Source organism: Thamnophis elegans, chromosome 13 (assembly GCF_009769535.1).
Source record: "Thamnophis elegans isolate rThaEle1 chromosome 13, rThaEle1.pri, whole genome shotgun sequence".
Classification (NCBI taxonomy): Eukaryota; Metazoa; Chordata; class Lepidosauria; order Squamata; family Colubridae; genus Thamnophis; species Thamnophis elegans.
Window position 1 is genome coordinate 19879613 of NC_045553.1, and position 27106 is coordinate 19906718.

The following is a 27106-nucleotide window of genomic DNA, read 5'->3' on the forward strand; positions in this document are numbered from 1 at the left end:
ATTTTTAAGACATTAGCCCAGCTTCTTGCCAGCAAAGCCTAACAATCCTACTTATCATACACAGAAGCTGCCATACTAGACTCAAGTTAGAGATTTTCAGAGCTTTAAATCCACAGCCTGAACATTTTCAATCAATCAATCAATCAGTTTAGAGCTGGATGGGACCTTGGAGGTCTTCTAGTCCAAACCCCCTCCCTGCTCAAGCAGGAGACCCTATAGCATTTCAGACAAGTGATTGTCCAGTCTCTTCTTAAAAACCTCCAGTGATGAAGAACCCACAACCTCTGAGGGAAAGCTTAATCATTTTACCTTAATCGTTTTACTCAGTTGTTGAGACTGAGCACCAAGGTTTCAAGTTTTCTTACCTGTTTCAATAAATTGCAGGAGAGTGTGAAAATATCAAATAATGATGAGTCTCGGAATGAAGAAGCAATTTTCCTGTGCTTGGTCAAAGGATGTGTAGTGTCTGCCTGGAGATTGAAAAAGGAAGTAAAAGAAAGCAAGTTACCATTAGACTTTAAATGCTTATATAGAAAACAAGAACAAGGATTTCTGGTGGAGGCATGATGGCCCTGACACTTTCTAGATGTGCTCCAGATGGCTCCTCCTCCTAAGAAGATGTTCTCATCAACAGCCTTCATGCTCACAACTGTGGTGGGCCTTTGGCTAACCTCACTTTTGGAAATTGCCTATTTGACTACCTTAAGGCCATTAGAGACTTTTGGAACAAGTTTGAAGAGCCATCTGGTGAGTTTACTTTCATTCTTCAAGTAAAAAAAAAAAATTAAACTTAGGTTTAAGAATGGAAAGAATTGTAAATAAATGGTAAAAAGCTAAATAAGCGTTTGATCTAAGAAAGATATAAACAAATTAAGGGGCCAGACAAATTTAGAATTTTGAGAGTTTTACTAAAAGATTTGGGAAAGAATTATATAAATAAACAGCTTTTAAAGAGAAGCAAATTGTTTTGTCTCGCTTTAATAATTATAGAAATTTGAGACTTTATGATATCCAAAATTGGACCCTGAGATGACTAAAGACTCTAGGCAGTATCTTTGTGTTTTTTGGTTTTTTTAGTGTGGAGATTTACAAAACAACATAACATTTGCAATTTGAAATACCCTCAGAAATTTTCTAAGAATGAGACCAAAAATTAGTGCCGGTATTTATAAGATCAATGCTGTCAGTAGTGATGTCTGCTTCTATGGATAGAATATTTCCAAAAAATGTTAATGAAGGGATGGCAGATGTGCAACAAATTTTGCCTACTGAAGAAATATCAGAAGCAGAAATATGTTTCTATAAATTTCTGATATTCCTTTACCAATACCAGGGTTGAAAGCTGGATGATTTAAGAATCTGCATATAGATAAGGGATGGGTTATGAAAAAAGATATGTTTGTAATCTTTTAGGGGGTGAAAAGTTATTAAATCTGTCTTTTTGTTATATCTGTCTTTTTCCCCCTGTGCACTTTTTAATCCTTCCCTCTTCTTCTCTGGGAGTTTGGAAGCTAGCAAGACTGGGATAGTAAGAGCATCCCATAGGGGCCTTTCTCCTGGTTGTCCAAGAGAGAATCCTTATAATTTTAAGACAATCATACTGATGAAAATGGATATCTCAGAAAGGTAGAACTGCCATGGGCTGATTGTAGAGTATATTCTCTGCTGCCTGAAAACATCCTATTTCCCATTCAGCTTTCAGCATTTGCTTCCATTTTTCTTTTGAAGAAAAGGATAAACGATATGACCGATTTTATCTGTACAGAATCTAAAATGCCCAGTAACACCAAAGAATTGCTTAGCACTGTAGTGTATATAATCATGGTATATCAGTCTACACAGACACAGCAAAGATCACTCAAGATTGAACTATGTTAAATAGAAAGTAAAGAATATATTGTTGTTTAAGCCAGTGTTTCTCAACCTTGGCAACTTGAAGATGTCTGGACTTCAAGTCCCAGAATTCTGGGACTTGAAGTCCAGATATCTTCAAGTTGCCAACGTTGAGAAGCACTGGTTTAAGCAGCAGACTTTGGCCTCTGCTGGACCCAATCAATCTGGCTGGGTTGGTGCACGATGCCATCCACCAGAATCCCAGAAATGCACCTTCTCACCTAGCTCAGACGGAGCCCTGGGGACCTTTGACCTGATTCTATCACACTGGACTGCCTGCTACCAGGTGAAAACAGAAATGCTCCCAAGCCCTAGGCCCTCAGCCTCCTCTCGGTTTCAACCAACAACAGAGACCATCCAAAGTCTCCCCCCTGGAGCTCCGTTCAGTTTTACCACTTTCAGGCCAGGCTTTTCAAATACCTGCATGCTTATTAGTAGAAGTCAGCCAGCCTGCCTTGGGATTAGGAAAAAAAGATACAGCCAGGTTTACGGCAAAGCCACATTCTTGTCCCATTAAGGGGGGGGGGGGAATTGAAGACTCTCTTTACTCTACTGTACTTTCCCGCAATACACTGGAAAAGCGGACTTCCAACCAAAGGAGAGGTTCCCTGTGTTCCTGGGCATAACTAGAAAGCTGCAGTTTCAGATGAAGCGGAGAATCCAAATCAATCTCCCTGGTCCCTCTGGAGAGACTTCTCAGTCAAGATCCTTCAAGCTTCTCTGTAGAGATAGCACAGTGGAAGGCTAGGACTGCTGAAGGACCTATCAAAATTTGGAGAACAGGGGTTGCCATCTGTCCTTTAGAAGAAGATAAGGCCACACCCTGTGGCATGGGGAACATGCCAGCCTTTGAGTTTCACCAGAACTCTGATGGTTACCATGCAGGACAGAAGCAAGTAGCTGTTAGGAAAGACTTCTCCAAAGGAGGAGCTACAAAAATGGAAAGCTCATTGTTGAACAGAAGAGATCGCTGCTTCCTCCAAACTTCTACTTCTATATTTCTCAGGGATTGTGCCAGAGAGGGTGAACTTCAAACTCTGGTGGAGTGTCAGTTTCTGACTAGAGCAGCACATCTGTACAAACTAAGCAGCACACAGGCACAAAGCAGCATGAGGCAAAATGAATGAATAAAGTTGACACTTACTTCACTGAGGAAGGCTGAAGCACTTACTTGATTAATTTCATTTGTTAGCTGAGACAAGATTGTCACTCCTATGATGCAGTGCTCAACACTGTCCTAGAGAAGGAAAAAGCAGAAAAGGTCCCTCTGGCAGAGCGTTCTCTATTGTTGTAGTTTATTGCTTACATTTATTAGTTATATAATGCTGCCTGACAATCCTCCTCCACAAGTCCCAAGTGTGTCCCTTCTCCAAAATGGGATACCACTAGTATTTTCTTTGGTGGGCTTCAGGAAGGCCACCAACCACATTTTGCAGGCAACTGAGGTTCACTTGCAATTATCGCTAATTATGTGCCCCTTGTAGGACTGACTTTCCTGTAACTGTTTGATAGTAAGTAGGTCTAGAACAAAATCCAGCTATGTGCCCAGCAGATGCTGTGCTGTCTTTTTTATTTTTATTTTCCTTATACATGTGAAATATGCTAAAAGCTTGTTATACAATTCAAGGCAGAATAGGATTCCACCATGCCCCTTCCTCTTAATCTGTGCTCTTCAATACTGTCACTCCAACAGGCAGCCCAAAGGAACACCAAGTCAGGAGAACAAATTTTAGCTAAGCATCAGAAAAAACATTCCAGTCACAGAAGGAGGCTATTTTAGGAAGCCTGGGGGTTGATGGTGCTGGATATTGAATTAGGTGGCTTTGAAGTCAAGCAACAGCTACTGGTCCTCACCTAAACTTTAGCAACTTCTAGTTCCTCTTCCTGGAAGCTTTTGGTTGAGCACTCTGACAACCAGGAAGCTAGATGGCGGAGACCTTTGATCTAGTGATTGGGGCAGATAAGAATTTCAGCATTTGGCTCTGCAGTTTTCTTTTTGTTGACCTGTAGTACCCTTGAACACTGGTTGTGAGAAACAAGCCTACCATCAAGGAAAAAAGAGTAGAAATCACCAGCCAAAGTCCTTCTGTGAAAACTAGTGGAGGTAGCACACTGACCTGCAAAAATCTTGTGACATCAGTGATGACATTTCTGAAAACATATTCATCCTTCTGACAGTCAAACCATCCCAGCTTTGTGATCCTGGCATACAGCTGAATTAGTGCTTGTGTAACAAACGTGGCCAGCTTAGGTCTGGTAGCAAGGTAATTAAGCACATAATTCCCTGAAACAAACAAAGCATCAAATGAAGACAAGTGTTTAGGAAAGGTTGAGTTGGGAAAAGTTCACCATCCCTGAAGTGAACACATGCACAACTGGGACTAAACTGCAAACAGCACCTGCGACTTATTGCATGGAAGACCCACCTCCTGCCCTGCGTGGGGAGGAAGAAAACAAGGAGGGGGGGAGGCAGAGGGGTGGCTCCGTAGTGAGCACTGGGCATCCAGCCTCATCAGGCAAGATCTGGCAAAGGTGCTTCCATTGGGCCCTATCCAGATTGCCTGACAACATGACAGACAACAGCACAGCTCAAGCAAGGTTCCACAGAGCTTCTGGGAAACAACCGTTGACTTACCTGAACGGTCCTTCTTTGTGCGCTGCGAGGGGAATCCAAGCATGGGTTAACTTTATCCATTAGCCTAGAGACTGAGTATGTAAATGTTGACCACACCTCCTCTGACTGGATGGGTCAGTTTTGTACGAAGTTAGCCGTTGAAAGATGTATGGCAATGTCACTTATGGCCGTAGCCAAAACAGGTAATAAGAGTCACGTCCAGAGTAGTCCAGTCAGGAAACAGAACAAGGTCAGTCATTGAGTCAGAGTCAAGGAATAGCCCTGGCCAGCCGAAACCGCGGGCGGGTTTGGATTCCCCTCGCAGCGCATAGAGAAGGACCGTTCAGGTAAGTCAACAGTCGTTCTCCTGTGTGCTGCTTGGGGAATCCAAGCATGGAACATGCCAAAGCAATTAAGTTCCAGGGCGGGAGCTAGGCTGGTCAGGATCCTCCGGAGAAGACAGAACCCTTTGCAGCACTCTCCGCCCAAAGGAGGCCTCCGCCGAGGCATACACGTCAACCTTGTAATGTCTAATAAATGGTGAAGGCGACGACCAGGTAGCTGCCCTGCAAATCTCTTCCACTGAGGCTTGCGTAGCCCAGGCCGCCGTGGTGGCCGCACTCCTGGTAGAATGAGAAGTAATGCGCCTAGGAACCGGTCGGGAATGGCTGTCGTACGCCAGAGTGATGCACGCCTTTAACCATCGGCCGATGGTATGGGAAGACACCTTCTGTCCCATGGACGACGGCTAGAATGAAACAAACAGGGCCAACCTCCTGAATGACGCCGTGCATTTCACATAACGTTGAGGAGTCCTGCGAACATCCAAATGATGCAACTGGCGTTCCTGTGGATGGGAAGGGCGCGGGCAGAAGTCTGGGAGGATGAGTTCCTGAGCCCTGTGGAACAGCGTGTTGACCTTCGGAAGAAAGGCCGGGTCCAAACAGAGGACGACTCTATTGGGATGAAATATGCAGAGGTCCGCATGAACAGAGAGCGCAGCCAACTCCGACACCCTCCTGGCCAATGTAATGGCCACCAGGAACACAGTTTTAAGTGTCATTAACTGGATCCTGATGGATTGAATGGGCTCGAATGGGGCAGATGTGAGCGTCCTGAGAACCAAGGTCAAGTCCCAGGTAGGGTAACGGTGCACCGTCTGGGGCCTCAGATTAGCTGCACCCTTTAGGAAAGACTTGACCCGTGAGAGATGAGACAATGGGTGGCCCTGACCGCCCTCAATCACCATGGATAATGCTGTGACCTGCTGGCGAAGTGTGTTGGGCGCTAAGCCCTTGTCAAGTCCCGTCTGCAAAAAGTCCAAGACTTGGGGCACCGAAGTCTTGATAGGGTCAGCTCCGGTGCGGTGGCACCACCTGCAGAAGGCCTGCCAGGTGGCCTCATATATACATGTAGTAGATGGTCGTCGGGCCGCCTGAAAAGTGTCAATAACCTTACTTGAGTAGTGAAGGCCGGTCAGAATAGCCCGATAAATGGAACAAAGAAATAAAAAGCATTGAAAGAATAGAACAACTCCCAAAAATAATAATTATGAGTAAAACAAGGGGGTCATGATTCGTGAAATCAAATCAGGATGATAGCTGGCATATAGACTGTAGAATGATAGAGAAAAAAGGAAATGATATGGAAAAAAATGGACTTGTGGAAATAACACCCTCAAGAAAACATAAACTGGATTTGAAAGACACACCTATAACAATAGAAAAAGAAAGGAAGGGAAGAAGGAAGGAAAGGAGGGGAGGAAGGAAGTAGAGAATGGAGGGACGAAGGAAGGGAAAGAAGTGGAGGGTGGGAGAGAGAGAGAGAGAGAGAAGGAGAGACAGTAGGAGAGGAAGAAGAAATGTGGAGGAGAGGTAGGGGAAGAAGAAAGAAGTATGGAGAGGTGGGTGGAAGGGAGAGAAAGAGAAGGAGAGAAGGGAGGAAGAGAGAAAAAGAGTAGGAGAGAGGGTAGGAAGGAGAAGAAAGAGGGGAGAAGTAGGGGAGAAGTAAGGGAAAGAAGAAGGGGAAGGAGAGGAGGAAGGAAGGAAGTAGAGAAGGAAGGGAGGGAGAAAAGAAAAGAGAGGAAATAAAGTGGTGTCATAACAGGTGTGAAGGATGGTAAATAATACATTCCAAATTATACCTTATACCCTTTTAAATGGAATAATAATAATATAAGAATGGCAAAGAAAAAGAATAACTATGTGAATGTATACCTATAACTGCATGTAAGAGAATAGATGACAGTAAAAATATAAAGTACAATATAGGTAAATAATACTTGATCATAAGTAGCTAAGTATAAATAAATAAAGAAATGTATATAAAAATGGATAATGAGTAACGAGATTACAAATGCAAGATAGAAATGTATAGAAAGGAAAACACTAACTGCAAAGAAACCGATTCGGAACTACTGTATGATATACGATGGAACTTATTGTTCCTATGTTGTTTTTAAGTCATGTGGTTACTTTTGTTAATGTGTTTATGTGTTCTGTTGATGTGCTTATGTGTATAAAATAAAATTATTATTATTATTATTATTATTATTATTATTATTATTATTATTATTATTAATAGCCCGCTCACATGCCACACGGCTAACTGCAGTAGCTGGGGGTTCGGATGGATGAGAGCCCCCTGGTTGAGCTGGATCTGGTCATCCAGAATCCTTCACGGACGTGAGACTGACAGATATACAAGGTCTGCGTACCAGGGTCGTCTGGACCACATTGGGGCAACCAACAGCACCTCCGCCTGTTCCGTCAGGATCTTTTGAATGACCGACGGGAGGATTGGAAGGGGAGGGAAGACGTAAAGGAGGCCGGCCAGCCACGGGCTGCGTAGAGCATCCACCCTCTCCGCCCCTGGAGTCTGGTACCTGGTGTAAAATCGCGGTAATTGTGTGTTGTGAGGCTGCGCAAACAGATCCACCTCAGGATGGCCGAACCGGCGAGAGAGTTCCTGGAAGATGTCGGGGTGAAGATGCCACTCCGCTTGATCCACGGTGGCTCTGCTCAGCCAGTCCGCCTGTGTGTTGGAAATGCCCGAGATGTGCTCTGCCTGAATTGATAACAGTCTGTTCTCCGCCCAGTGATGTAGCTTCTCCGCCTCCAGCATCAGGGTCTTGGGAGTGGGTGCCCCCTTGGCGGTTGACATGGGCCTTGGAGGCTATGTTGTCGGTCAAGACCAACACGTGGTTGTGTGATACTATGTCCCGAAACTCTTGGAGGGCTAGGCAGATGGCACGGAGCTCCAGCCAATTGATGCTGTTTCTCAGCTCCTGACCCGACCATCGGCCCTGTGCGACGCGGTCCAGGGCATGGGCCCCTCACCCAAACAGGCTGGCATCCGTTGTAATTTGGATGCGGTCCGGTTCCTTGAAGGCACATCCCTTGAGGAGTTTGGAGGACGTCCACCACCGGAGAGATCTGAGAGGTTTGGGTGGGAGCCGAACCTTGATTTGGGAATGGCTGGTGTGTGCCCTCTGGAAGGGGAGCAGGAACCATTGAAGTGGGCGCACATGGAACCTGGCCCAGGGAACAACGTTGATACAGGAAATCATTTCCCCCAGTAATTTGGACAGCGTTGCCAGTGGCAAGAGTCTCTGAGATAGAACCTGATTCGCCAGGTGCTGGATGCTCTGTCGCCTCTCTGGAGACAGGGAAACTTCGCATGTTACTGAATTGATGATGGTCCCCAGGTGGAGCAGTGATATGGTCGGCTGCAGGTGACTCTTGGGGAGGTTGAGGACGAACCCGTGACATTGCAGTGAGTCCATTGTTGCCTGCAGATCCCGTAGGGCCTGGTCCCGAGATGGAGACAGAACCAAGATGTCGTCCAAATAACAATTCACTCGTATTGGAACCGAGCGAAGTGATGCCGCTACGACTGCCAGGAGTTTGGTAAATGTTCGAGGGGCCGATGACAGGCCGAAAGGTAAGGCCCGGTACTGAAAGTGGTGGCCATTGAACTGGAAGCGTAGAAACCTCCGATGTGCCGGATGAATGGGCATGTGGAGGTATGCCTCCTTGATGTTGACTGATGTCATCATGTTGCCTTGGCGGATGGAAGCCAATATGCTTTTGAGAGATTGCATTTTGAATTTTTGGTACTTGATGTGCCAATTGAGCCTTTTCAAGTCTAGGATGGCCCACCATCCCCCACGAGCTCTTGGGCACAAGGAACAAGATGGAGTAAAATCCTAGCCCCTCTTGACCCATTGGCACTTGCTCTATAGCCCTGATGGTGATAAGGTGTTGTATTTCGGTGTCTATGATACACCTTTTCGTCGGGCACCTGGGTATGGGGTACTTGATGAACCGCCTTGGGGGAATGGAGAGAAATTCTAGAGTGAGGCCCAGCCTCACGACCTGAAGGGCCCAGGCGTTGGACGTGGTCTCCGCCCACTGATGAGCGAAGGCCAGGAGCCACTCTCCAATGGGTTCCTCCCCCTGTGAGTCACCGGTATCTCCGAAAGGACCAGTTGCCAGCTCCACGAAATGGCCTTCTAGCCTGGGATTGCACCTGGGATGGCTGGCGACCCCTATCCCTGGCTCCTGTGCGATCCTGGCCGCGGTCCTGCGACTGGGTAAAGGGCCTGTTATAGTGGGGAACATAGGGGGCGGCAGCGAACCCTGAATCCCCGGCCTGAAAGGACTGGCACCTATTGTAAGGCTGCTGTCTCCTGTTGGTGCGACCACTGGTGGAAGGGAGAACCTTATGCTTATCCCTGGTCTCAATGAGGATGGGATCTAGGACAGATCCGAACAAGGCCCCACCCTTGAAAGGTGTGGACGCAAGGCGCCACTTGGACTTGACGTCAGCTTGCCAATGGTGAAGCCACAGCAAACGCTGGGATGCCACATTAGAAACTAAGGCTCGAGAGGCAAATTTCGCTGCATTAAGAGTGGCATCCGCAGAAAATTCCAATGCTGCCATCAATTTGGTGATGTCTTGGTGAAGGCGCATGTCCTCGGGGGCAAGCCTACCCTGCAACTCTCTAAGCCAGACCAAGGAGGTCCTATTAAAGAAGGATGCCGCAGTAGCTGCGCGTAGGGCCCAGGCCGCAGCCTGATGGGTCTTATGAATGACTGTCTTGGCCTTTCGGTCCTATGCCTTCAAGCCCTCAGAGATCTCTGATGGAATTAAAGCTGGGGAAGCGAGGGCAGCAATAGGAGTATCTACAGTTGGAAACTGTAGAATACCTTCCAATTCTGGAGTGGAAGTGTACAATTTCCTATCCCCATTGCTGGGTGGGGTAACCGCAGTTGGTTGATCCCACTGCTTTTGAATCAGATCTAGAAATAGTTTGGGCGAGGGAATAACCTCCTGCAAAGCCACCTGCTCAGCAAAGAGGTGTTCAGTTGCATCCAGGCCCACTGCTGTGCTATCCTTAGAGGCTGCCTCCCCCATGTGGGTGGTGGTCTTAGCCTTATACAATAAGGACTTAAATAAAGTGTGGCAAAATAACCCAGAAGAATTAGGCTGATCCAGAGCCAAGCCTTCATCATCAGAAAAATCCCTGTCTATAACCTCACCTTCCTCCACTAAGGCTGAATCCTCACTATAAACTGAGGGCAGAGGCGAAGGTGGGTCTGTCTGAGGAATAGATGAATCCCCCTGCACTGCCTGGGGATCAGGACCAGTCTGGGCCCCAGTGGCCCTAGGAACCCGGGCTCTATGATGCAGTTCCGCATCCACACCCCTAGAAATAGCCGCAGATATCATCTGGTAAAGATCAGGAGGAAGGCCCAAATTCTGGTCTTCCATCGGCCTGAGGCCTGCAGCAGTAGGAGTGAATGTAGCAGAGGGCCCTGCACGCGGGGGCGAGCAGGCCAAAGCCACACTAGCTTCCAATAGGACTGGGGGAGATTGGGGGCCCAATACCCTCTCCGTAGAAATGGATGCCCGGGGCAATTGTATATCAGGAGACCAACCCTGTTCTGTAGGACGTACTGGGGAAGCTCGTTGCGGAATCAGGACCGGGGGTGAGCTGCTAGGTGCCCCAGAGGCTTTAGATGCTGCCTTGGTCTTATCCTTGCGTTTTGGGACTCATCCCAAACGGCGGATGAGGCCCGAGGCCTATCGCTGGAAGCCCTGGTAACAGCCCTGCTGGGCCTTGGGCTAGTTCCTCCCTCACCGGGGGGAACGGGGCTCACACACGGGCTCTACAGTACCTTCGCAGACGGACTGATCAGCCATTGCAAAATAGGGAAGATTTGAAAGGGCTCAACCTCACTTAATATTGCAAGCGCCACAAATTCGCACCACTGCACAAGGCACCACGTGAGACAGTAGCTGTGTTGAGACAACCTCCTCACTAAGCCAGCAAGCCGCAAGTGAGGGAAAGAGGAGGGCCCTTGGAACAGCGCCGCTGCCTGGGCGCGAAATTACACGCCTCCTCCAGCCGTTTCTGGTGCACGGGCAGAGCCTCGATCCAAAATGGCGACCACCTCAGAAGGCGCAAAATTCAAATCGCCAAGCCACTGATTAAACGCCCGGGAGTCGTGCAAGCTCGCAAGCACCGTGGCGAGACCGGCTGCAGCTCCGTCCAAAGATAGATAACAGCGGTGGTAAGGAAAGCCTGGGAATAGACCGCGCTGCATAGGTGGTCACTCCCGGCGTGAGACAGCGCAGGACAGCGAACCAGCCCAGGACGTGCACAACCATTAAATGAAGGGGACGGCAATCCGACTCCACTCTTGGGAGTGCTGCTGCTGCTTCCAGGTGCGACAAGCCTGTGGACTTCACAGCCTCTGATCCCAGTTGATAAATCCAACGCTGAAAAGGGTTTGGGCTGACAGCGAACTGCCGCCTCTACCTTCTGTTAGCAAGGAGTCAATCTGTAACCTTATTAGCGATGGTTGAATCCAAGAAGATGAGAATTTTGTCGATTAGTCTAGAGAAAATTGAGATACGTCTCTTTAGGTTGGACTGAGTAAAAAAACTGACCCATCCAGTCAGAGGAGGCGTGGTCAACATTTACATACTCAGTCTCTAGGCTAATGGACAAAGTTAACCCATGCTTGGATTCCCCAAGCAGCGCACAGGAGAACAGCTGTATTTCCTACCCCAGAGCCGCTGCTACTGGTCAGCAGAAGTCCCTGGGGAGACCTCTGAAAAGTTGACTGCTCTTGCCCACCTAGAGTGAAGCTGCCTTGGAGGCAGGTCTGGGAGGAAGGGGTTTTTGAGAGGGGGATGCCTAAGCATTTCCTTCAGCTCCTGACATGCCCTCACAATGTTCCAAGAACAGCCAAAACAGGTGTTTCATACTTTGGAGATGTTTTAAAGGGCACTTTATGGTATAGTAGATGACAAAAAGTTCTCAGCTTATCAAATTGTAATTTTAATGTGTTGCCAAGGAACAGGGAAGCACGCAGGTACAAGGAAGACACGCAAGGCAAATCCATACCTTTTCTCACACTGTAGGTAACTGAAAAGAGAAAATGCTATGAATGTTCACTTTGTATCCCAGCAAATGTTCTTAAACTTCTCAAATAGCCAATATGATCCTAGGCAAGTGGGACTTTGGGGCTGAGCCATCCAGCTCTGCTGTACTTACGTATGTCGATGCGTTGTTCCAAGGGCAAAGGGTTGCTTGTGCGTGACACCAGTTTTGTAAGGCATGTAGCTGCCAATAATTGGGAATACGACGACTGCAAAACAAACATAAAGAAAACAAATCATTCATATGGATGGATAAATTCTGTGATTCTGCTGAATGAAGGCTCTTATATTGGCAAGATGGCAGGGTACCAATATTTAATCTTGAACCCGAAGATTGGTGGCATATAAATGTAATAAATAAATAAAATAATAAAAGTATCTTTCATGGAATATTTTAAATCCTAGATCAGGTGACCCAATACAGGAATCTCCACAGACGTATTTAGCATAGCCACATTTTGAAGAACTGCCACCTGCCAGTTGCCAATGCTTTCCTACATCAGGTGCATCAAGATGTATCCCTAAACTTGTAAAAGAGGATCCAGCCACTTCAAAAGCGACCTCGTCTACGTACACTCCCTCTTTCAAGGAGAAGCTGGCACTTGTTCAAGCAATCCGGGCTATTAGTAAATTCCACCAGGGCTTTCTCTGCCTGGAGCCGTGTAGTGGTGTCCGTCGTCTCATAGAGTTGCTTGCACAGATTCTCTAGCTGGGCTAGACTCTGGAAGAAACCAAAGAGGATCAAGTTCAGGTTTGGTGGCTCTGCCATTCTGGAATACAACATCATGACAGAAACAGTCACTTCAAAACAGCCTATTATAGTCTCTGCTTTTGTGTTATCACTACTGAAATCCTACTAAAATGTAATTCTGGTAACCTCTAATAGAGACTTTTACCCCTGAATTAAAATGTAGTTCCATTCCCCAACTCTTGTCTTTAACCCAAATTGGTGTTTTAGTCAAAACATGGGCTTACAAACGGACTGCCCATTACTAGAAGTGGTGGGGAGCATTGTCCTTCCGTCAGCCGATGAAGCTGCACCGTTTCAGGAACCCCTGAAAAGAGGCTGTACACTAAAAATGAGCAGCTTCCAGACTCGGCCATTTTCAGCAGTAGGCAGTCTGTTCCTATCTTACATCAGATTGTCTCTAAATTGGTCGTTTCTAATCCAAGGACTGCCTGCACTGCCAAGTTTAACAAACTGCAATTTTTACGTGCAACTGACAAGCTCTTTGACAATGTAACAGAGCTATTCCACATTGGAAAAGTTCAGGGAAGCCGCATCCCAAAAGCCCAGGAGCAAACAAATATGGACACTATTTAAGCCTGCACGGAGGAGAGAGTGTCAAGCATTTAATCTCCAAGTCCTGAAGGAAAGGGGGAAATAGCAATAGCAATAGCAGTAGACTTATATACCGCTTCATAGGCCTTTCAGGCCTCTCTAAGCGGTTTACAGAGAGTCAGCATATTGCCCCCAACAATCTGGGTCCTCATTTTACCCACCTCGGAAGGATGGAAGGCTGAGTCAACCCTGAGCCGGTGAGATTTGAACCGCTGACCTGCTGATCTAGCAGTAGCCTGCAGTGCTGCATTTAACCACTGCGCCACCTTGGCTCATGAAAATGTAAGCTGATCAAACAAATAGAGGTAAACAGCAAAATATGTTGATATGTTTTTAGGAATATATTAATGTGAAGTCTATTAGACCATGTGTGAGCTAGATTCAATATATGGATATGCAAAGAGATTGACTTCCAACATTTTTTTTTTTACTTTCACAATTCAAATATGTTTTTAAGATGGCTTTGAGAGATAGCCAAATATGAATATTCAACTTTTTTGTGCCTCTGCATCTTCCTCTCAGCCAGAGCGATGCAGATAATTTTGAGCAAACATCCAATTAGTTTGTACGCTTATTATTTCCCAATTGTCAACCAATGAAGACAAGGAATTGGACTTGGAATTATCCTTCAATGTAGTTGGACAAGAGCCGTTCCTGGAGCCATGATAATGGTAGGACTGGGCAAAGAAGTCCTGTACAGGAGAGATAAGGGCGCAGGCATGAAACAGCCGGAATGCACTGAATGGAACATCTCTGCAAAATGTACCAAGTACCGTCTCTCTTTGTTCAGGATTTTATTATTTTTAAAAAACATGTATACGTTAAAAAATGACAAACAATTGCAGGCAGGCAGCTTTTGGATGATGGCTATGGGCTGGGATTTTTCCGAAATGGGCTTCTAAGAACCGTTACTTTGAAGTCTGTTTTATGCCTTTTGTGCATCTCCCACCTCACAACAGCAGAAGAGGCCACCTTCAGCAACTGGGGGGGGGGGGGGCGGGGGCGCAGATAGTTCTTAAAACAAAAACAGTTTTGAGGCAGAGTGAGTCCCCCAATGCTCACTCTGCTCTCTGGAGCTGCAACTTTCATCCATTCCCCCGCCCCCTTTTTAACTTCACAACCAACCTCCTAGGGACACAGCAAGCAGTGAACTACAGAGCTAAGTGGGGACCCGAATGGCTTTGATCTCTAGGTCCAAGACCTCCACCTGCCTCTGCCCCACAGGGGACACACCTCCCACACCGGACCTCACAGGAACAGACGAAGGAAGGAAGGCCCTTCTCTTCTGCCTGGCGCAAAGATGTCAAATGTATCCTTCTGATATCAAGCATAAACCCTTTGATTAAGCAGGGCAGATGCTACCAAGAGTACTGAAATGTAAGGCTTAATACCAATATCAAATAAGGGCATATCCAGAGGCATTTTATTTTAACCTCCAACTGAATTGTTGAGTAAAGCATGAATTACACCTTGAGCATCCTGAGAGTTGCTTCTATTGGAAATACTGATTTCTCAACTAATGACACACAGTCCAAATCACTTAAACTTTAATAATATCTTCAAACACGCTGTAAATAATAAATACATCAGGATGCAGGAAGACAGACAGATGCCCTGCTAAAAAAAAGATTCCTGGCTCAACAGCAGTAACTGCGAGGGGGATCTTGGAGTCCTAGTGCACCATCACTTAAGGATGAACCAGCCATGGGCAGAAGCAGCCCCCAAACCCCAATGTAGGCTGCAGGACCACGTATCGTGGTCTTTGTATCATCTTTCTTTGGTATTGGGACAAATACCAACCTTCTCTGCCCTTTTGCCCACTAACCAGCCCTCCATACACTTTGGCCAAGCGTGTCCAGTGCTTTTGTCAGCACTGGCCTCAGCAACTCTGCAGGAATGGCTGGGACTTTGGGGTTAGGCAACCAGTTGAGTGCCCACTGCCTCTTCCTCCTCCTCCTCCTCCAGAATATCTGGTTCCATTTCTGGTAGGTCAGCTTCTCCTCTTATGGCTTGTCCTTGTTCGTGCAAAGCTCTTCTGCATATTCCTGCCATCTTTCTCTAACTGCTCTGCGTAAAGGAAAATTCAAACATCCAGGTCAAAAGCATCTTCAAAGGCTGAACGTGGCAACCTTGGAATGAACTTCCCGCGGAGATCCGGACCCTCACCTCTCTCCAGGCCTTCCGGAAAGCCGTCAAAACCTGGCTGTGCCGGCAGGCCTGGGGTTGATGAGTTCCCCTCCCCTCTCGACTGGTATGGCTGTGTGATTTTCGTGTATTTTAATTATGTGTACTGTTGTTTATGTTCCCTTTCCCCTTTGAGTTGTTCGCCGCCCTGAGTCCCTCCTGGAGAAGGGCGGCATACAAATAAACCAAATACAAATACAAATACAAATAACTTTGGTCTGAGATTCTCTGATGGCTTGTTGGTCATGCAGTTCCTGCCCATCATGTCCTCTGACCACAGTCTGCCTTTCCTTCTGGCCTTCTCCTTATCAAGCGACGCAAGTCTCCTGTATGACTCTCCTGGCTGCTTCCTCCAGTTTCTTACGTTGCTCAGCCAGGACTTTGCTTTGCCTTTTCTTGCCTCTCTGGAACCTTCCGTTGAGTCTTCGCCTTTCTTCCCTGTCCTCAACGGCTTTTGCTCAATAGGTTCTTGGGCTACTTCAGCCAGGGTTGAAATCTATCCTTAACTTCAACTGCATATGCCTGGGGAATCTTCTCGACGTCAAATTTCTGAATCATGGATGGCTGTTTGGCAACTGACCCATTGGAACTTTACCTTGACAGCTAGCAGTTGATGATCTGATCCACAATCTGCTCCAGGAAACATTTTCATGGCAAGGATGGAACTCTTCCGCTTCTTTGGGAATAATATGTAGTCAATTTGGTTTCAATGTTTCCATTTGGTGAAGTCCAAGTGTATAGTAGCCGCTTGGGTTGTTCAAACCATGAGTTCCATTATGCCTAGCTGTCGTCCGTGGCATGGCTGAATCAGATCCTCTCAAATATTGTGTGCTTCGAGTGGATTTTTCCTTGATGATCAATCATTAGGACGACGAGCCATTGTGTTTTCTCTTTTTACATCATCTACCTGATCATGGACAGATACCTTTGGCAAATTACTGGCAAAGAGTTTCCAATTTTTGGAAGTACGTGGATGCGTCCATCTTTCAGCTAAATAGTGTTTGCTGATTTCCCAAGCATGAACAGAAAACAGCAGCAATTTAGCACAAAGCTAGATCAACACTGATTCAGTGACCAGGGTTGTGGAAATCATTGCCATATAAAGAGCAATTAGTTGAAAAATGAGTAAGGATAATCTAGTACAGAATATACCTTAAGTCTCTGGAACTGAGCTTTGTCTCACTAATGGAATGTTGGCACTTTACAATGCAAAAAAAAAAATGGTAGAAAGAAATTATATGTTAGTCCGTGAGCGTGGAATAAAATGGAGTCAGATTTGTTACCGCAGGAGTTAGGAAAAGAAAAATCAAATTGTTCCGCCAAACTATTTTGATGGGAAGGTAGTAGCTCAGAAGGCTACCAGATTGAAAAGAAGTATAAATAAATACATACTTTATCTGTTTTTCTGTATCTTGTTTCAGTGGGCACCATTTTTAAAACAACTGAGTTAATGGGATAAGGAACCTGGTGGGCAGGTTGCTTGCTTTATGCTCTTAAATTGGCACAGTCTAATGTAATTGTAATACTTGCCCTGAGGTGTTCTGTCCATTTTAAGAAATGCCCTCATAGTGTGAATTTATATACAATTATGGTAAACATAAGACCCAACTTTTTGTACAGGTAGTCCTCACTTAATAACTATCCTGTTTGGTGACAATTCAAAGTTATCACAGTGCTGAAAAAGTATGACAAGCCTCCTACTCATAACAATTTTAGTGCCCCTGCATACACACGACCAAGATCAGGAATTTTATAACTAGGGGCCATCGCTGGGTCCTGTGGTCATGTGACTGCCACAGCCAACTTCCCATTGATAAGCAGAGTCAATAGAGATGCTGGGAATAAAATCGCAAGTTGCAATCACTTAATAATCCGGCTGTTTAGCAACGGAGTCCCAGGTCTCAATTGTGGTTCTGTGAAGGCTACCTGTAGGCAAAGGCATTGGGCAAGAAACTAGGAGACTGTGAGTTCTAGCACTGTAGAAGTACTATAAATACTGCAATCTCACATACTACATAAGTTGGCAAATCATTGCTGGAGATTTTCAAGAAAAGATTGGACCACCATTTGTCTAGTATAGTATAAGGACTCCTGCCTTGGGCAGGGAGATGGACTTAGGAAACCTTAAAGGTCCCTTTTAGCCTTATGATTCAATGATTCTGAGGAAAAAAAAAACCAGCTGTGCTACTTTGGACCAGTCATTCTTCCTCAGTCCTAGGGAGCTGGCGCTTCTGAATTCTTGCCAAGAAAACTGCAGGCTCCAGGCAGGCACCAAGAGTTTATAGCGAGACTCAGAACGCATTTGGGTTAATAGAAAAGGAAAAAGAATGACATTGCCATAGGCATATATTACGCACTACCCAACCAAGTGTAGGAAATAGATGCTCTGTTTGCTAATCAGTTAGTTGGGGTGTGTAGGGAGCATGCCACAGACAGGAGTAATCGAGAACTTTAACTACCCTGATATCAATTGGGAGACAAACTCTGCACCTAGTGGGAGATCAAACAGGTTCCTGATGAACCTAGCAGAGAACTTTGTCTCCCAAAAGGTAGAGGAGGGAACTAGAAGGTCAGCTATATTGGACATAATTATCACTAACAGAGATGAAATGATAGAAGGGGTTGAAGTGGGGGAACTTGGGGAGTGAGAGACCATGTTATATTGGAAGTCAACATAATGGAAGCTCAAGCAGTAGAACAAAATCAAACTAGAGTCTTAGGAAGGATTCCATGGATGAAATTCTAAAGGGGAAGCAGCTCAAGATCCTTGGAAATTCTGAAAAATGAGATTATTAAAGCACAGTCTAACACAATACCACTAAGAAAGAAGAATAAAACACCTGAAACAAAACTAGCATGGTTTTGAATAAGAGAATAAAGAATTCTCTAATAAACTGAGAGAGAAAAAGGACAAGTATTAAAAAAATGGAGACACCTAACTAAAACAGAAGATCAGCAAATAGCCCAAATCTGCAAGAACAAATTCAGGAAAGGGAAGGTTCAGAATAAACTAAGACTTGCAACAAATGCCAAATGTTGCTAAATGCCAGGTCTGTGGTTCACAAGGCTCCCCTCATCCGGGACCTAATATTAGACGAGGGGGCAGACCTTGCGCCTTTACGGCCTCTCCAAGGTAGTGGATCCAAGAGGGCTCCTTGGTTCTCCGAGGAACTCCGGGAGATGAAGCGCCAAAAGAGACGCCTAGAGTGCCGCTGGAGGGCCAGTAACTCTGAATCACACCGAGCACTGATGAGAGCCTTTATCAGAACCTATCTCGTGGCAATACGGGTGGCGAAATGTGCGCATTTTGCTGCTCTTATTGCATCTGCTGAATCGCGCCCAGCCGCCTTGTTTAGAATAGCCCGCTCCCTCTTGAAAGGGAGGGACGCGGACGACCCTTTACAGGGTAGAGCTGAGGAATTTGTTCAGTTTCTAATGGATAAAGTCGCTCGGATTCGGACAGATCTGTACTCCAATTGCACGGTACCAGCCGAGGTACCGGGGGAAGGTCTTGAGCGGATTTCTTGGAGCGAGTTTCAACTTGTCGCTCCTGAGGAAGTGGACAAGGCCATGGGAGCGGTGAGTGCCTCCACCTGTATACTGGACCCGTGCCCCTCCTGGCTGGTCTCGACCAGCAGGGGGGTGACACGCGGCTGGATCCAGACGATAGTTAACACCTCTCTCCGGGAGGGATCCTTCCCGAACCTCCTAAAGGATGCGGTGGTGAGACCCCTCCTGAAGAAGACTTCTCTGGATCCAGCCATTTTGAGTAACTATCGTCCGGTCTCCAACCTCCCCTTTGTAGGGAAGGTTGTTGAGAAAGTGGTGGCATTTCAACTCCGGCGGTCCTTGGATGAAACCGATTATCTGGATTCCTTTCAGTCCGGTTTCAGGCCTGGTTACAGCACAGAAACTGCTTTGGTCGCGCTGATCGATGAACTCTGGCGAGCCAGGGATAGGGGTCACTCCTCTATCCTAGTGCTTCTTGACCTCTCAGCAGCCTTCGATACCATCGACCATGGTATCCTGCTGCGACAGTTGCAGGAGGTGGAAGTGGGAGGTACCGTTCTTCGGTGGTTCTCCTCCTACCTCTTGGACAGGTCGCAGTCGGTGTTGGTCGGAGGGCAGAGATCGACCCCTAGGCCCCTCAATTATGGGGTGCCGCAGGGTTCGGTCCTGTCCCCCCTCCTATTTAACATCTACATGAAGCCGCTGGGTGAGATCATACGCCGGCACGGGATTAAATATCATCAATATGCAGACGATACACAATTGTATCTGTCCGCCCCGTGCCAACTCAGTGAAGCGGTAGAAGTGATGTGCCAGTGCCTGGAGGCTGTCAGGGTCTGGATGGGAGCGAACAAGCTTGCACTCAATCCTGACAAGACTGAGTGGCTATTGATGCTCCCTCCCAAGGATGGTCCAGCTATTTCATCTCTTAGCCTGGGGGGTGAAATTATACGCCCCTCAGAGAGGGTTCGCAATTTGGGAGTCCTCCTGGATCCGCAGCTGACACTAGAACATCATCTGTCGGCTATGACCAGGGGGGCCTTTGCCCAGGTTCGCCTGGTGCACCAATTGCGACCCTATCTGGACCGGGAGGCCCTTCGGATAGTCTCTCATGCCCTTGTCACCTCAAGACTGGATTACTGTAACGCGCTCTACATGGGGCTGCCCCTGAAGAGTGTTCGAAGACTTCAGCTAGTTCAGAATGCAGCCGCGCGAGCGATTGTGGGTGTCAGCTTCTGCCTTGCTGTTGCTTCAGCTGCCATGAAACGGGAAGGGGGGGGCTTGTATTTGGGAGGGGTTAATTGATGTGCTGGAGGAATGTTCTAGGATGTGCCAGACGTTGGGATTGCGCATGCGTCTGTGTTTCCCGCCTGCATCAACGGCCTCGACATTCCATCTTTCGGCCTGTCGTTTTGAAGTTATCTCACACCTGACACTTGAAGGACTTATGATTGGACTGGAGCTTTGATCCTAAGGGGGGGGGAACGGGCTATTCTATATATCAATTGCTTTCGCGCCAAATTAAGCAGACTTTGCTTTGCTACTGCTCACTTACCATTTATAATTAGTAAAAGTACTTTTGATTTCCAACCATGGAGTCTCTCAGTCTTCTTTCCTAATTATGGAATGGAGTGGTGCCTGACAGTGGGTGCACCTAGGTACACCCAGGTTACACCTATCCTCCACGAGCTGCACTGGCTTCCCATTGGTCTCCGGACGTGCTTCAAGGTGCTAGTCATTACTTTTAAAGCCCTACATGGTATCGGACCTGGCTACCTGAGAGACCACCTCCTGCCAGTTACCTCCCAGAGACCTATTAGATCGCACAGACTAGGCCTCCTCCGGATTCCATCTGCCGGCCAATGTCGGCTGGCGATCCCCCGGGGGAGGGCCTTTTCTGTTGCTGCTCCGGCCCTATGGAACGATCTCCCTGTTGAAATCCGGACCCTCACTACCCTTCCGGCCTTCCGCAAAGTGACCAAGACCTGGCTGTTCCGGCAGGCCTGGGGCTGTTGAATTATCCAGCCCCATCTTATGTTATGAATGTTGTTGAATTTTTAACTGTTGTTTTTTTATTTTTATATCCCCCTTTCCCTTCTTATTTGTAAGCCACTCTGAGTCTTCTGAGAGTGGGCAGCATACAAGTTAGTTAAATAAATAAATAAATAAATAAATAAATAAATAAATAATAATAATTTTTTTCAGCATGTAAGAAACAAGAAAAAAGTGTATAAACAATCAATCCACTAATGGGCGAAGATGGCAAGGAGGTGACGTCTAGCAGGGAGAAAGCAGAAGTATTTAATTCTGGCTTTATGCAAAAGAAAATATAATACAATTTATCAAAAACAGCACCGTACAGGAGACAGATTAGGAATACAAATCAAAATAGCCAAGAATATGGCATGAAAACACTTGCCCACCCTAGATGAGTTTTAATCGCCAGGACCATAGCATAGAACTTAGACTTATATAGTGCTTCACAGTGCTTTATAGCCCTCTCTAAGCGACCAGAGGGAAGGCATCTCAGAATTCTGAAGGAGCTGGCAAGTCTAACCTTCGAACCATTGAACCATGTCTTTCAAAGAGCTTGGAGCATCGGGGGAGCAGGGACTACCAGAGGACTGGAAAATGGCTATTATAATTCCCATCTTTAAACAAGGGGGGAAAATGGATCCAGAAAACTCTAGACCTATCAGCCATACATCTATACCTGTAAAGATTCTGGAAAAGACAATCAAGCAATGAATCTGTGAACACCTAGAGGCAAACAAAGTCATAACCAGAAGTCAACAGGGGTTTGTCAAAAATAGATCATGCCAGACAAATCTTATTGCCTTCTTTGACAAAGTGACAAAATTAATGGACCAGCGAAATGCTGTGGATATTATTTATTTAGAATTCAGTAAAGCATTTGACAAAGTAGACCACAACCTACCTCTTGGAAAAATTGAAAAATGTGGGATAGACAGCATCACCATCAGATGGATTTGAAACTGGCTGAACAACTACCCTCAACCTGTTGAACTCAATGGAACTACATCTAAGTGGAGTGAAGCATGCACTGGGCTACCTTAAGATTCTGCCTTAGGCTTGCCTTCAACATCTTTATAAATGATTTAGCTGAGGGAACAGAAGGGGCACTCATCAAATTTACCAACAACAGAAAATGGGGGAGTGGGGAACACTTCAGAAGATACAGAAGGATTTCGGGAGACTTGAATACTTGGCCCTATCCAACAAAATAATATGACAAAAACAAGGTTTTACAATTAGGCAAGAAAAAACAAATGCAGAGATATAGACTAGGTGGTACCTGGCTCAACTGTAGTAACTGTGAGAAGGATCTAGGTATCCTAATAACCACCAGTTTAGAATGAGCCAGCAGTGGGGCTGCAGCTGCCAAAATAGCCAATGCAGTTCTAAGCTGCATCAACAAAGTTAGCTTCAAGATCACGTGAAGTGATACCACGCTTAGTTTATTCATTTATTACAGTTTAATGCACCCATCTCCCCTATAAGGTGACTCTTATATCTACAGGACCCCCCTCATCCTGGATATAAACTGTTTCAATTCCTCCCCTTGGAATGGCGCTACAGGGCACTGCATGGCAAAACAACTAGACACAGTGAGTTTTCTTCCCTCCTGCCATCAATCTGCTGAACACCTAACTCTCACAGTGCTATCTAATGTCTATGTATATTTCCTCATACAGTATAGCTGCAGTATTATCATTTATCCTGTTTATCTTCGTTACTTCCCCCCCCCTTTATTGGCATTATGATAAAGATGATGATTCTGTCACTTTGCACGTACACTGAAAGTTTCTGCAGCAGAAACAAATTCCTTGTGTGTCTAATCACACTTGGACAGATAAAGTATCCTATTCCTATTCCATTCTGTTCTATAGTTTGGTAAGACCACACTTGGAATCTTGCATCCAGTTTTGGTCACCACAATACAAAAAAGATGTTGAGACTCACGAAAGAGTGCAGAGAAGAGCAAGAAAGATAATTAGGGGGCTGGAGGATAAAACATATGATGAACAGTTGCAGGAATTGGGTATGTCTAGTGCAACAAAGAGAAGGACTAGGGTGACATGATAGCAGTCTCCAAAGCAACTGAAGGCAGACCAAGAAGTAACAAATAGAAACTTATCAAGAAAGGATCCAACCTAGAACTAAGGAGAAATGTCTTCACTGTGAGAACAATTAATCAAGGGAAGAGCTTGCCTTCAGAAACTGTGGATGCTCCATCAAGAAGAGACGGGATAACGATGCTCCTGCTAGAAGTCATCGCAAACTATGACAAGTAGTGTTTCAGTTCCATGGCTCAGTCAGAACGGTTTCATTCAGGATCCAGCAATGCGTCAAGCAATTTTCACTGACAGATGTCCTGCAAAGTCTTCCTTCCTAAACTGGAGTAGACGCTACTTGCTTCAATATAATGAAATTAAGAGAAAATGACTGAGAAAATAGTTTTACTCAGAAAATAAATGTGATGTCTGCTAGCACAGCTTTCTAACCCAGTAAACTTAGCTGCTTCTTGGATAAGAAGCGAAACATTTTCAATGAAAAAAATAAGAAAGTCCAGTTGCCTCCTGAAAAAGCACCTTTGGGACAACCGGAACCTGGAGGACAGAGAATCTCCAGGGACATTTTTAAGGAAGAAACTGGACATAAGAGAGTTTTCAGAGCTTCCAAAGTCTGAAGCCTTCCAGAGCTTCCCCTCTTCCCCAGAGAACAACACGGCTGTTGCTGAGCCCAGCAAGTCGCTTGAGCCGCCGGCACAAAGACCCAGAGGGGGGATGGGGATGGCATTTTCACCCAGGGCCTCTGGGCCCCAGGGATACTATCACAGGCGGAGGAGTTTCCTGGCCTGGGACACCCTCCACCTTTCCAGCCCAAGGACAGGCGGCCAACAGGAGAGCCAGAGGGTTTGAAGGGGCCCCTTGGGGAGGCAGTGGGCTCCAGTACAGGAGGTCCTTGACTTACGGCTACAATGGACCCCAAAGGCTCGGCTGCTAAGCGAGGCATTTGTTAAGTGAATTTTGCCTCATTTTACGACCTCTCTTGCTAGTGCGGTTGTTAAACAAACCTGGCTTCCCCAAGGCTTCATTCAAGACTCGGCCCTCCTACGGACAAGGGCAGGAGCTTTCAGGGCCACCAGATGCCTCTTCAGCCTTGACAGGGCAAGAGACGGACAGATGCCCTCTGGGTGCCTCCCCAGCGCTCCCCATGCAACGTTTACTCCGGAAGGGCAGCCAGGAGGGGGGGGGGACCCCGCCGCCTTCCGCTCCCTGCCTTCGCCTGGCCAGCCGGGGCCACGTGGGGGGAGGCAGGGAGGCCGACGGTCTGTCAGGGGAGCCCGGGCACCGGCCAGGCCCATATGCCCTCGTCCGAAGCCGGGAGGCCGAGGCCGGGGCTGCCGGCGAGACCGACCCCGGGCGGGATCTCCCGACTGGCAGCGATGGGACGGAGCGAGGCGGGCTCGGGACTCGGAGAGGCCGGGACCACTTTCCGGAGGAGGCGGCGGGCTCGGCAGAGGAAGGCGGCCAGCGCTGCCTCCGCTCCTCCCCGGCGGATCCCGGCCCAGACATCAGCCCCCGCGCCCGCTACAGCCGCCCCGGGCCTACTCCGCGCGCGCCCCCGGTGCCCGTGCCTGCCTCCCGCGGGGGACCGGCGCCCGCCCGGTTTCGGAAGGGACGGCATCGCCGCCGCGGCCCTACAGCGGGCGCCGCGCCGGCCTTCCATCCGGCCGCTGAGGCCCCGGGGCTGCGGAGGGAAGGCGGGGGGGGGAGCGCCGCGGGCCCCTCCGCCTCACCTGCACATGATCCGCCATTTTGCTCCATTCATGTTCTGCTCCGCCGCCGCCGCCGCTGCCGCCGCCGCCTCCCCCTCCCGCAGGCGACCCAGGCAAGGTTCCTGCGCCTGCGCGCGTCCGGCGGCCTCCCCACGCATTCGGCGTAAGGGATCCCCCAACCCCAGCGGCCGCGGTGCGGCGCGTGCGTTTGGAGAATAACGCGGCTGGAGTGCAGCGGCGTAAGAGGGCCGGTCGCGCGGCAGCGACGTCGAGTGACGCACAGGGGGAGGGGAGGGGGAGGAGCCGCTGTGTGTTTACCTGCTTCTTAAAGGGCCCGCGCGACGGTTGGGCCCCCCCAACGCGCCTGCGCGGCCCAGACTGAGAAGCGTGCTGAGGGAGGTCGTTGGCGGCTTCTGAGGGAACCGAAGCGGTGTGCCGCCGCCTCGGCTCACCCGGCCCTCCGGAGCGGAGCGTCGGGGACGCCTCCGGTGCCTGGCGGGAAGGAGGCCTCGGCCGCACCGCCGCCCTCCGCCGGGCCTTCTGGGCGGACCGCCGGACGAGAGGAGCCCCGCGAGCGGCATGCGGCGGTGCCAGAAAAGGGGACAGCCGCCGGGACAGAGGAGCGTCTCTCGGAGTCCGCGGCTTCCCTCCTGCCGCCTCCGGTCTCTGGGGCTCCAAAGGCTGCAAGAGCCCCGCCGGTCACTGCAAGCAGCGGCTCCAGAGCGAGACCGGCCCCCGGAGCTCTGAGCGGGGTTCGGCCCTGGGGGCCCCGAGAGCTCCGAGTCGCCTGGGAGCCACCGACGCCCGTTTCCCCGGAGATCCCTCTCTGGAGCCCCTCGGCCCTCCGGGTCCTGGTTACCCCGAAGGAACTTTTTCTTTCGGACTCCCATGTTTTTTCTCTGAAGAGGTTTCGCTTCTCCTCCAGGAGCTTCCTCGGCTCTGACTGGAGGGGGGAGAATGGAAGGACTTCCACCCTCCAGTCAGAGCCGAAGAAGCTCCTGGGAGGAGAAGCGAAACCTCTTCAGAGAAAAAACATGGGAGTCCGAAAGATGCCTCCTGAAAAGGCCCCCTTGGATCCCCCCACCTAGGATCTCCCTTGTGGGCAGAATGAAGGAGGTGCCTGTTTTCCAATAGAGAAGAAGTTTGGCTTCTCTTTAAAAGATGAAAAGTGATGGGGCAAAATCATGTTAGGAGCCTTCAGGGCATTCTTACCTGCTTTTTATGGTTTTCCATTATGAACAGGATAACCAAATACAGGAAATTACAAGGCATATGGTCGAATTAAGTAGATGTAGCTCAGTGTTTTTCAACCTTTTTTGTGCAAAGGCACACTTTTTTCATGTAAAAAATCACGAGGCACACCACCATTAGAAAATGTTAAAAAAATTTAACTCTGTGCCTATATTGACTATATATAAAGTAATTTTCCCACGGCACACCTTACACTATGTCACGGCACACTAGTGTGCCACGGCACAGTGGTTGAAAAACACTGATGTAGCTTATTAAATCCTGGCCTGGATGATACTATTTAAACAGGATGGCTATTTTAGCTTGCTATATAGTCTTAGTGGCTGTTGTCAATCTAGGAAAATTTATTTTTATTGCATTTTAACTTTTTTCAAATAGCTGATTCCAGAAAAAAATTAAGCAGCTTGAATAAGGCTTCCTCCCTCCCTCCGGATCATGCAGAAGGCAGAGACCCAACCTGAGGATAAAATGCGGGTACAGCAGTATGCGTTCTCTATTCTATAAATTCCTGATTTTCAACTTTGCCCCTCTCTTTCAACTTATGATCCAGGAAGCTATTGTTACATTTGCTGAAGCTGCAACTGCAATGAAGAATGAAGCACTAACATTGTGTGGCTTTTGGAAGGCTGCAAGATCCTCATTTTATCAATAATGTTGCAGCAGCATGATAGAATGTTGCTGCAAATTCAGGCAAGAAATTCTGAAAAACTGTTTTGAAAAATGTGCTGCTCTTGTGAATAATTTTGAAGGATTTGACCATGACAAAGATTTGCATGAAATAAATCAGGACATTTTGTCATTTATGGCATCATAAATGTGCAACATTTGGAAAAGTAAGTCAAGATATAGATGATATTTTAAAATATTTTGAAATATATGAAGAAGAAGAAATATTCACCCACAGGAACAGGAAACCCAGATAATTCTTAGCCATCAACCATCTATTTATTTATTTATTTAGTATTTTTACAATCCTGTAATTCCTTGCTGTGATCGGGGCAACTGAATGGAGTTCAGCATTTACTGGCCAGATGCCCTTCCTGACACCTACGTGGAG

General features: G+C 47.5%; 1 protein-coding gene across 4 annotated transcripts in view; it reads right to left on the bottom strand.

Moving 5' to 3' along the window:
- Positions 1–25027, bottom strand: part of XPO7 (exportin 7) — a 54924-nt gene extending 29897 nt beyond the window's left edge. Inside the window, exons 1-7 of one of the 4 annotated variants that reach the window (XM_032228958.1) lie at positions 24820–25027; positions 23229–23413; positions 12534–12680; positions 12075–12168; positions 4011–4177; positions 3038–3130; positions 366–470 (exon numbers count right to left, since the gene is read on the bottom strand). In XM_032228958.1, coding sequence (XP_032084849.1) covers positions 366–470; positions 3038–3130; positions 4011–4177; positions 12075–12168; positions 12534–12680; positions 23229–23252 — 630 coding nt within the window. In that variant the 5' untranslated portion in view covers positions 23253–23413; positions 24820–25027. Of the gene's footprint in view, positions 1–365; positions 471–3037; positions 3131–4010; positions 4178–12074; positions 12169–12533; positions 12681–23228; positions 23433–24819 lie in introns of all 4 variants that reach the window. The other 3 variants (XM_032228960.1, XM_032228957.1, XM_032228959.1) reach the window with 3 other exon arrangements.
- Positions 25028–27106: the final 2079 nt, after the last annotated feature.